Raw genomic sequence first — 12,005 nt, forward strand, 5'->3', positions numbered from 1 at the left:
CACAAATAATACAAATTACCTGTACATGGAAACTACACAAAATGGCTTGGTAGACATTAAACGCTCAAACATGAAACTACTATGACACTACCACAAACATAAATCTTTTATATTTTTCGCCACTTAAAGGGGGTAACCCTATTGGTTTTGGATATGGATTGTCTTTAAAATTACATAATAATATCAAATATCGCCCCTTTATGCTGCTTTGTGAAAAAACGAGAGCATTTTCAGCGTAAATGTGATAAATAGCCAAATTTGCAATCCAATACCTTGGTATACGTGAATTGCATTCTGGGCAGGCAAGCAACAACAACAATTCCGTTCAGTATGGCGAATGCTGACATGCTGTACAATGCCGGCCCGTATTGAACAGAAAATATTTGTTGTTGTTTTCGTACCGTTTCAGAAAAAAAGGAAACAAAATATATTTCCCCTTGCAATATGTACATTTCAAATGAATATAAAAAGGTTTGGGTTAAAAATGGAGAGGAAAAAAATCTTCCAATACCGGATTTTGAATCGGGTACCTCACGGGTGAAGCATGATGCGCTAACTAATTGAGCTATTTGGCCCACTCGTCCGGCGTGGAAGTTTTATAAATATATCTGGGTACCGTCTCCTCAGCAGTTAGTGTGGTTCGCTTTTTTCACAGAATGTGTATGACGCGAAACCAAAGTAGCTGTTGAGGAGACTCATGATTCGCAATTCATTCCGTACCCACAAATCCGTTAAAGTTCTAGTATTTACAAACTGGTAACCTGTAAAAGCCGCTGTGTTTCATGATTTCTCCGGAAATACATCGACTTGGAGCGTCAAATTTCAGGATAGTAATGAGAAAAATAGTATCTATCATGTGATACCAAAACCTCATCAACAATGAAAAAAATCGGGGAGGATGATGCTGTCGATCGGGTTACGGACCTTTAAAGCCACAATGTACAATATTAATATAATTTAAAATAAAATTGGTGAATTTTTTTAAACCTGATTTTTGGCATATTTGTAATGTTTACACGTCTCAATTAACACTTTACTGCAATCATCTAAATTCTTTGTTTGCAGGGCAACAGCAATTTTAAATTAATGTCAAAATTACAACATTAAATCTCCCATAGAGCTACATGTTAAATGTTCATTTATTAATTTCATTTTACATTATTTCAGGTTAAAATGTTTTCCTGATAGTTATTACTAATATTTCATAATTTTTGGTAAAGAATAAAAAACAATTGATGGAAATCATACATTACGGCTTTCAATCATGTGTACTCCAAGAGTGCAAATTAACTTTTGCATTTTACTCTTTGAACTAAAAATCCATGTACATTCATCATCATAATGTAGCTTTGGGGTTAAGGGCTAGGGTATGAACGTTTGGACAGTATTTATTGGTATTTATTGTGGGACATTAGAGCATATCAGACATATCGAATTGCATTCTGAATACGAAGAATGTCATTCTGATATCCAATAATTTTGATTTTTTGAAATTTGCAATTTAATACACATTTTATGGCAAATCATTAAAATTGATATTTTGATATTTAACAGTACTTGAAGTAAACTTTATAAATCTGATGATTTATACTTAAAGTGTATGTAGGTGGGATGAAAAGCCGACAAAACACCAAAAAAAATTAGGTCTTTTTGGGAAAAAAATCCATATATTCAATATGAAAGGTCAAAATTTTCAATTGACCGTCGGCGTTTCCTCCCTGCTACATACACTTTAAGAATATGTCATTAGATTTATATAAATTACTTCGACGACTGTTATATATCAAAAATAAAAAAAAATATCAAATTTTATAATTTGTCATAAAATTTGTATTATATTGTGATTTTCAAAAATGAAAATTATTTGATATCAGAAAGACATGCCTTATTCAGAATGCAATTTGATAGGTCTGAGGTGCTTTCATGTCCCACAAAAAATACTATCGAAACGCAATAAACGCTCATTTTAGATCCCTTAACTTCTCCAATACTAATCTAAATTATAAACTCCATTTCTATAAACATATAATCAAATTAAACTGCATTTAAATTGCTTCCATCTGCCATGCTACAGGCCTATATATTAATTAGAATTCAATATTTTATTCAGCTGAGCAGTAAATAAATTTCTTTATTACTAAGAATTACTAATTATAAACATGTCATACAATTGAATTGCATGTGCTTTTATTGTTAATACTTGTCACACGTTGTAATGTAGTTGCACAACTCTGCATTATGATTTTGCTACAAATGTGGCATCAAATTTAAATGGTCATTGTAACATATTTTGTGTTTTATATTCCACATTTGTAACATCATTTGTTCTGACTGTTGAACTGTTATCATCAGAGTTCACTGACCTTTATCTGACCTCATTTGACCTATGATGACAGAACTTGATCTATAATCCCATTCTGCAGAAAAATTTCAGGTGAGTTATTTAAAAATGTTATTGAACAAAAGTTCAATCGCCATTCTACCAAGTAGATTAACTTTCATGCTTTATTTTTATTTCTTAACCATCAAAAAATTGATGACATGATTGACACCCCAGGGAGAAAGAGGGTTAAAACTGTTCAAATACTTTTCTCAAATTTTGTTACAAATGGAAGAGAGTGGTCAACTGTCTATTAAACCAGACTAGTTATGTTCATAGGCTTCATTGATAAAAACCTACTCTCAGAGTGAATGCAGCATGATGAACACCCAGACCACCATTTATGACAACACATCCACAGGGAGTGGGACAGGGAGGCTGGGACATATCAGATGCATGCATCTATACATTATAATATTCATTCATTTACCATTCTGACTAGCTTGGCCAGTATCAATTAAAAGAAGAAGACTATTTTAATACTGGATTGGTATGGTATCACTTGAATTGGTTGATAAAATTTATTTTCCCACCTTTTGTGAGATTTGGAGCATGTAACAGGTAAACGAGTTAATCCACATAATTCATAAATTGCCAAAAGAAACATCTTTTCTAGTTGTACTATACTTTGGTTCAGTTGTGATGTACGTCCATATTTCGCTGGATGCAGTATCAAATCATGCACATAAAGTTAATCATGAAGTTAATGTCGGCACACTTGCAGCACAACGGTGAAAGGCATCAGCCGCATCACTACCAAACTTGAAGTGAACCAAAGAATAGCCCTGTTATAACAGTCCATGACTAAGTTAGTCCCTCTTTGTGAATGCTAAACCTATGAGTGTAACCAGAACTATACTTTCTTTAATAACTTGTAAAAACCTTTTTATTTTTATTTTCGTTGATGCATGCCTCAATATAGGTCCAACTTATGCTCATGTAAATTCACAAAAGACCATGCCTCCTACATACATGTACTGTACCCTGATGTGACAGTGGCAGTGATGTCAATGCAGTGAAGCAGCTGTTTTGTTCACACATCTATGCAGCGTCTTTAGACGTGTGCGTGTGTACACCAGCTATTTGAGCGAATTTAAGCTGTGCTTAATGAAATGTGCACTGATGTCACTGCCACATCAGGGGCATATTACCAAAATGGTTTACACAAAGGCCACTCACAGTAGTTACTGTGTGTCCATCATGAATTCACTGGACAACAAAGATTTTGTCACTGGGGTAGAAGTAAATGTGTTCTAGACTAAATCAAGCATGCTGATTTCGAATCTGAAGTCAGAATTTACCCATTATGTCAGGTTTTTAAGATACTAGCGGTTACCCGTCTTTCGCGATCAGGGTCTTTCGCGGTTGGTAAATTTTGTTATATTTTGTGTACATGTAAATGTTTTATTTAATGTGATTAATGGTATGAGAGGAGATTATCATTTCGAACTTAGAAGTATAATATTTAGTATCTTTTCCATATAAATCAATGGCTTGAAATTGCAATTAGATCATGATCGAAGCAAGTCTTCTTGCCACCATATCATATCCACCGTGAGAAGTCTTGCCCCTGTGGGATGCTGGCCACTCTGCTATTAAGATTTTTATGCATTTGTTTCTACAGTACTTTTTAGCCCATTTTGGACACATTTGTTGTACCTTTTATAGCTCATTTTTATCATTTTCATCCAAGTTTGTCCCCACCTTGAAATGTACCTTGCTGCCCCGCCTCCTGCAAAAGTCCTGGCTACATCACTGAGCAGATGAACACATTTATTCACATCCCTCTTGGCCCCTGTGGCCTGCTGGCTGATCTGATATTTTAGATTTCTATGCATTTGTTGTACTTTTTATTTGTTAGCCCATTTTGGATAAATTTGTCGTACTCTTTAGTCCATTTGTGACAACCCCCCCATGAAATTTGCCTTGCCCCCCCCTCTCTCTCGCTCTCTCTGAAAAAGTCCTGGCTACACCACTGTGCAGCTGAATCAATTTTATTCACATTTCCTTACACTCTATTTCATATAAAGTTATGATTTTTTTTTGGCAACCCTGATTAATTTGTCCTTCAAAAGTTTCACTTACAAACTAATTCAATAAACAAACACTCTACTGTTGACTATAGGTTCTCCATAAAAACACAGAATACATACTAATGTTGATAAATTAGTTGAATAAACAATAGATGTTAATTGAGTTTCTACTGTGTGATGTAATAGTTGAGACTACAGGCATACTTCTACTGTGTCATGTAATAGTTGAGACTACAGGCATAATATCCTCACACCGATGACAGGATCAACATTAGTGTATTGTGTTGGCTTGAAAATTTTTAGCATGCAGGTGCTCTGGTAGTGGCTTTGAAACTAATTAACATAATTTGACCGTCTTAACGTAAACAAAAACAAAATTGGACGTTTTATTGGGGTGCGGACAACTTTACTCTCTGTAGCATAAAAATCCGTTTTCCAAAATAATGTAAAACGTAGAAGTTTTTAGCCTTACCAAGTCGCCAAACTCAGTAATTTATTATAGATATGTAAGGACTATCAGCAAATTGGCTTAAAATTAGTTTAGAAATGCCCTTCTTTTATTCTCACCTTGATTTCGTTCCACCTAATAAGGGTGATGTAAGTGATAAGCATGGTGAAAGGTTCCATATAGACATTTAATGATGGAAACTAGGTACCAAGGATGGTTTATCCCAAACATGATGGTGGATATATTTTATGTCTTTAGCATTCTCAAACTAACTTGAAAGTGTAACATGCTGGGTAAATTCTAACTTCACACTTGAAATCAGCAGCCCCGATTTAGTCAAGAATATTTTCCTCAGTAGCAGAGAGAAAGTTTTCAGTTGTTATCCAGTGAATTATCAACCCATCCATGATATTACAAATCCTCCCTAATTGTAACTATAGAAAAATTATTTAATTTGTGTACATCATGGAACATTCTCTTTGTGTGGCTGTGCATAGTAAGCTGTTGTATGCAGATAACCTCGCTAATATGGACGTGTAGAGTAGCGTTGTCGGGAGCCTTGTACGCTCATGTATTAGCATGATTAGTCGCGGAGTAACAAGTGTGTTGAATGCTCCACAATGTACACAAATTAAATAACTTTTCTATAGTTCAAACAAAGTTTAGTAACTGCAACAACAACAACTATCATGGTTTTTCCCTACATAAATTTGTTGAATCACATGATCAAGTTGGATATTAATTTTTGAGATGATTTTCAGGTGACTAAAACTCACTTCAGGAACCAACTCATGAAAATATATATACTTTTCATAAATTCTGTATAAATATAAATAAAAATCCCTTAAGGGAACGGATAGCACTGTTTGCACAGTATTTTTTATGGGACATTAGAGCACATCAGACATATCAAATTGCAATCTGAATACAAGGAATGTCCTTCTGATATCAAATAATTTGGATTTGGAAAAAATGTATATCTTCAATACTGAAATGTCAAAATTTTCAAATGATGGACAGCTTTTCTTCCCAGCTACATACACTTTAAGTACATATCATTAAATTTATAAAGTTTAATTTGAGGACTGTTAAATATCAAAAATTTTAAAAAAATATCAATTTGCTATAAAATTTGTATTTTATCATGAATTTCAAAAAGATCCAAATTATTTGATATCAGAAGGACATTCCTCTTATTCAGAATGCAATTGGATGTGTCTGATGTGCTCTCATGTCGCACAAAAAATACTGTTCCAATGTTGCTATCCGAGCCTTTAAATCAATCAGCATTGATTGCAGATATATCTTAGATCACTAGATATGCTCCATAATGAAGGGTGACTGTCACTTCCATAACATCACCTTGAAATGGAACGCAGCTCATTACATGGTTGACTCTCTTCATATTCTTTGTACATCTTGCGAAAATCATTCACATAGTTGAATTGCTGCATACAAATTAAAATAAACAAAAACAACTTAATTATACATCAATGTGTAGAACTTTGTGAGATTTTGAATTGGCAAAACCAAAATGCTCTAGATCTCTTGTTGTTAAATGCATACAGAGTTTGAGGCCTTGATTTGAAGCACCCTCATTCCTTAAAGCTCCGACTGAAATTCTGTTGAAGTTTTATGGACACTACCACCATTTTATGACTATATTAAGTAAAAATGTCAATCAAAATAGTGGCCTTCAAAAGATTAAGAACTGCAGTCATCAGAGCAATCTGTATTTTCAAATATCACTATAGAAAAATTATCAAATTTGTGTACATCGTGGAACATACTCTTTGCGTGCTTTGTGCGTAGTAAGCAGTTGTACATGAGATAGCCTCGCTAATATGGACGCATGAGTAGCGTTATAATGCAGCGTGTAGTTAGCATGATTAGTCGCGGAGTAACAAGCGTAGTTGAATGTTCCACGATGTACACAAATTTAATATTTTTTCTATAGCAATATTATTGAAAACCATTTTAATATTTTTTTGGTTTTCATTTGTTGAACTTCATTATGTGACCAGGACCAATTCAATGGCTCAAAAAATTCAACACAATCCAGTAGGAAACAAAGGAATTTCAAGAGCGAAACATGAAAGAAAAAAAAAAGAAATGTGCTAAAATGAGAATTTTAAAACCTATGCATGTCAGAAGCTAATACAATTGCTGATACTATAAAAGTGTGTTAGGCCAAATTTTAAAAAAAGGTTTGTCTTAAAGCTCTCCTACTCAGAAAAACTAATACGAAATGCGTTTTTGTTTTTTTTTTCTATTTTTTTTCCATCAATTTTTTTCAAATGTGAAAAACCTCAAAGTCTACTGTATGAAGTGTTGTATTGAACAATAAAGTGATGCTGCTATTATATTGAAGTGAAGTAATCTAAGAGCAGGGGTCTAAAATTGTCAAAACGGAAAAAAAAAAGAAGAATTTTTTTTTTACTAATGTGGGTGAACACACTAATGCACGCGGGAGCTTTGAGACAAACCATTTTTTTTAATAAGAAGAAAGCAAAAATAAAAGATTCATTTAACATGTACGGTACAATTACCTTGATTGTTTGTATAGCACTATGTCCTCTCAGAGCCCTGACCTTATCAATTGCAGTCTCTGACTCCATATCCTCAGACATCATCAGTAGAAAACAAGCTGCAATCAGGCAAGACCTTCCCAAACCACCATAGCAGTGTACAAGACACTTACGATCTGATGCGATGTTCACACGCATGTCTTCTAGAAGCTTAGCACAGTTTGCAAAGGACGGTGTGAGTCCATCTGGGAATGGGTAGTGGTGGACGGAGAACTCTGCTGTGGTAAGTTCTTGGAGGAGTCGAGGGACTCGGTACTTGCGTAGTTCTCCACGAGTGCAAAGCACAAAGATATCAGTAATACCTTCCTCACGTAAATATTCTTCAATTGAAATAGAAAAAATTGGTTATGATACTTTCAATAAAGAACAGTGAAACACATTGTGAATCCAAGAAACAAAAGAAATGTAAAAAAAAACCAAAAAAAAACCCATATAATAATAATAATAACATGATAATTATTGCTCCAGCCCTTCTTCATTTATTTTAACATTGTTACCAGGTCAGTTTCTTTGTATATTATTGTTTACAATGAAATCTTACTTACCAATGTCAGTCATCAAGCTTCTCCATGTTTCATTAAATCGACAACCTGATAAGATAAAAGAATAAGATGTTTGGAGATATACATTTTCCATTATAAACATACAGCTTGACATAGCCAAGAAGTCAGGGGGGGGGAGTAAAGCCAAATGTGACACGATCAAGGGAAATGAGTCGGATGTCGCTAATATTGATTTTGAGATCTATATTGGCAAAGAAAGTATTAAAATTCTTTTGTTTTATATTGTTTTCAGCGATTGATAAATTGATGTAACTTTGCAAAGACAATTGGTATCAACATGGGGTTTTCAGGTTCAGAAAGCTCTAAATGTCCTCTTTAGAAACACATGTAAAACTCATTTTCGACCAGGGCCAACATGTGACTCATTCCCCTTGATCATGTCACAAATGTCTGTCATTTGCCTTTTTTTTTGGCGGTCCAAATTGTTCAAATTTCCCTCCCCATCATACATTTGCTTATGATTTTTCACATTTCCGTCCTCCTTTGCCACAACTTAATTTATTCCTGAAAATTTCTGTGTCCCCCTGCTACACCACCAATAATATACAATTAAAATGACAAATGATGCAATCTATTTTTTTTACTTCTAAACATCACAACATACCTGGCAATCCTGATATTCCAAGACTAGTTGAGAAACCAACAGAAGAAAGGTCTAGCCTGAAGGAAGAAGATTGATAAAATCACACAACAAACTCAATATTTATACAAACTTTAAACTTCCTTTAAACTTTTTTAACTTAAATATGACATTTAAATAATAGATCCATATATCCTTGCTAATTCCCTGCCATTTCTATTTTGTTCAATCAGTAATACCTCAAAAGTAAAAATATTTAAATTTTGTAGGAAGTAAATGATAAGTTTATTGTCATTGGGTATTTTTGTCATAATTATGAAAAAAAATTGGCAAAAAGGAAGCAAACAGCAGGGTTGAAGCTCCACTCCATTGTGTGAGTGTCCATACTTCCTCAACATATAGTCTAAAATGCAACATTTTAGTCATATCAAGTCCCTTTCTGTTTTAACACACTTGGAGGTTAACACCTTCTTCATAAATATGCAAATATATGAATTTTGATCATTTCTAATGAGTGAATCACTGAGAGTGCAAATACTGAAAACAATCACACCAGAGTTGGGCCTATTTTCTTAAATGGGAGAATTCCCTTCCCTGGGCTTTATATGAAGAATGAGGATAATCATTTTTATGTTTATGAAGTAATAATAAGTATTTTCTTCACTCATATCCAAGATGACCGCCAGGGACTTGTCCCAACAAATGTGGTATGAGTAAGGACTGGGATTTATCTGTTGGCGCATTTATGCGCCATATCCATAAGTGAATGATGTGTTAATGTAATCTACTTACCAATCTACTTTCAATGGAGAGAGGTCAACTTCTTCACCTTGTTCATCTTCTGATGAATCAAATTCATTTATCATATTGTTCACATCTGCTTCTGCTGCCTGTCTCACAGAAAAAAGGGTAAAGAACAAAATCTTGTCAATTGGGTGATGGGGATGTGCATTGTGCAACATGAGTTCACGGTGCCCCGTGAGGAAGGAACAACTAGGTCATGATGTTTCGGGCTAACATAGCTAATTGACTAAATTACTGCATTGAAACGCATCTCTGATTGGCTGACTGTCATGGCTGAGTCTGAGACAATCTGCTGTTGCCGAGTGGTAAATTTATGAACTTTTGTGCCGCACCGTAAGCATTGTTAGCTCCGGGTGTTAGCTCTGACTTTGTCATTTGGCCAATTACACCGTTACGGACGTTACAGATACATGCAACTTGCAACTTTTAAGTGAATAGCACACATGTTTGCTGTTAGGATAATACTTTATTTCTTAGTATGCTACTAGTTCACACTCTAATGTTTAATATAATGAAGCAATTTTGTTTTGGCTTTCTTAGTTAATTAGCTACAGAAATTAGAACGCAGCGTTACGGACGTTACATAAAAGTGCCTGCCTTTTTGACAGATGGTACATATCCTTAAATATCCACTCAGTTCTGTGTTTTATTTTTTTCTGTTAACTATATTGAGCAAGCCCTGACTCCATTCTATGTAAACATGAAAAGCAAGTTTGAAATTAATACTCCTGTATCGCCCTACACTGTTGATTTAGTGTTACGGACGTTACATTTTATCTCAAATGTAACGTCCGTAACATTTTTCATATTGAAAAAAAACTGTCAAGGTGCTTCCTCAGATTTTTTTCTTTACTATCTTGAAGTACATGTAGGTCTGACATCAATCTATGGAGGCATGATTAGCAAGTTTTAAATAAATGCTCATGTTTTGAGCAATAATGTTCCGAAATTTTGTTACGGACGTTACAAAGGCACTTTTGGCATGGAATTGGCCATTTGTTCGGAAGTACGCGATCGTCAAACATGCAAAGGTTTTATACTGTAAAATCATGAAATAGAATAGACATTCACATAATAGAAGAAGTATAGAAGAAGTGTTTTCTACTAGCTCGAGATACTCTAGCTAAAATACAGGTTTGCATTTTACTATCTTTAATCTTACATTATCTTGCTGACAGTGTTCTCTAGTCGGGATTATGCACTTTCAGTTTCTCACGCGTTTGAACGGGAATTGGATTGCGTACTTTTTCGATGTCTAGTGAGCAAATTTCTTCAATATTTTGAGAAAATGATGTCAAATTTTCCATTCTATATTGTTTGGTAATAATGTCTTTTGCCAATAGTATGTTTAAAGTTGTAATTTTGTGTTATTGATCGCAAAGATCGGATATTTTCGTTCCCGATTCGAATTCTGAACCCTTCGCAAGGGTGCCGATTTCGACAGAACTTTGACGATAATTTTGCCTTTTGGACACTAAAATGCATTCGATCCTTAATTTTGTTTCAACCGAGTCTTAAATTAGCAAGCACAATAAGGTTGGTACCACTTTTATTTTATAATATACATTGATAAAATTTTAAAGATTTTTTTCAAGTTTCTAACTTGGCGCCAAATCGTTAAGTGTGTATTTCCCATTGACATCCAAAATGGGAAATACGAGTCTGATGGACATAGGAACGGCGTCCATGAGACTCATCGAGTCTAATGAGGACATCGTATAAGTTCCTTGTACTAAGCTGGCAGAGAAAATTCCGAAAATTGACTGGAACTGAAAATGAAATTGTGAAGGCCCCTGCCCTGTCTCTCGTCTCGCGATCTCATACTCATAATAATATATTAGTATACATGTACGATGATCTTACCTTTCGTTCAACAGTAACACCCATCTCTTTTTACTGGGAACAAAGATGATTATTAAATTTTGTGAGCGAAATATTACACAAAGATGCGTCGGACGGAGTTTTTCAATTTGCTTTGTTATTGTTTACGTTTTTAAATGGACTGCGGAGACCGGAGAATCTGATTGGTTCACTGGTTGACAAACAGCGTTTCTATAACTAGTTTGCAGTAATTACATAATAAGGTTAAATATTAATTTAGAAAACTCTAATATATCTAGAATATACTTTGTCAATTCCTAATTAAGAATTTTATTAAGTTATTTCTTTCCTGGATTACTATTTGGGAGTTTTATTTCTTGTTTTAAAAGCATCAATTTTTATTTCTTCGAAATAAACGCGAAAACTTTTTATACTGGGGGCTGACATTACTATTTGTAGATGCAAAAGTGTCAAACATGATACTTTTTAACTACAAGTTTTGAACATTTGTCAACTTTTATATTTTGAATCAAATTTTTCTTACGGAAATACCGGGCGGAAATACCACCGTTTTTAGTTTTAAAAAATCCCTAGCATTAACCCATTAGCATTAATCCCATCTTAACATTTTGGCTGAATTGTCCGAATAAAAATCAATAAAGTCACGGAAAGACCCGCTTTTTGGTAAAATTTTCCTGGTCTCACAAAATCCTACAAGTTTTTTCGGAGCTGGGGCCTTCTCATTCAAACACCTTTAGTGTAAATTCTTTCACGAAAGACCCCAAAAA

At 34.2% G+C, this 12,005-nt stretch overlaps 1 protein-coding gene across 1 annotated transcript; it reads right to left on the minus strand.

Moving 5' to 3' along the window:
* Positions 1 to 6,181: 6,181 nt before the first annotated feature.
* LOC140151798 (cyclin-dependent kinase inhibitor 3-like) lies at positions 6,182 to 11,322 on the minus strand. The gene is made up of 6 exons (XM_072174135.1): positions 11,260 to 11,322; positions 9,385 to 9,482; positions 8,617 to 8,672; positions 7,995 to 8,039; positions 7,411 to 7,769; positions 6,182 to 6,309 (listed from the first exon to the last, which is right to left on the minus strand). Exons 1-6 carry the CDS (start codon positions 11,281 to 11,283, stop codon positions 6,220 to 6,222), a joined length of 672 nt encoding a protein of 223 aa, XP_072030236.1. The 5' UTR covers positions 11,284 to 11,322; the 3' UTR covers positions 6,182 to 6,219.
* Positions 11,323 to 12,005: the final 683 nt, after the last annotated feature.

Source organism: Amphiura filiformis, chromosome 5 (genome assembly GCF_039555335.1).
Source record: "Amphiura filiformis chromosome 5, Afil_fr2py, whole genome shotgun sequence".
NCBI classification, from domain to species: domain Eukaryota; kingdom Metazoa; phylum Echinodermata; class Ophiuroidea; order Amphilepidida; family Amphiuridae; genus Amphiura; species Amphiura filiformis.

Bases quoted from the DNA above. Each gene is read 5' to 3' on its own strand.
- LOC140151798 (XM_072174135.1), bottom strand. From the start codon at position 11,283: ATGGGTGTTACTGTTGAACGAAAG. The intron at 7,770-7,994 runs GTAAGTAAGATT...TTTCAATTGAAG, and splicing joins AAGCTTGATGACTGACATTG to AATATTTACGTGAGGAAGGT. The intron at 6,310-7,410 runs GTAATTGTACCG...ATTTGTATGCAG, and splicing joins GTGCTATACAAACAATCAAG to CAATTCAACTATGTGAATGA.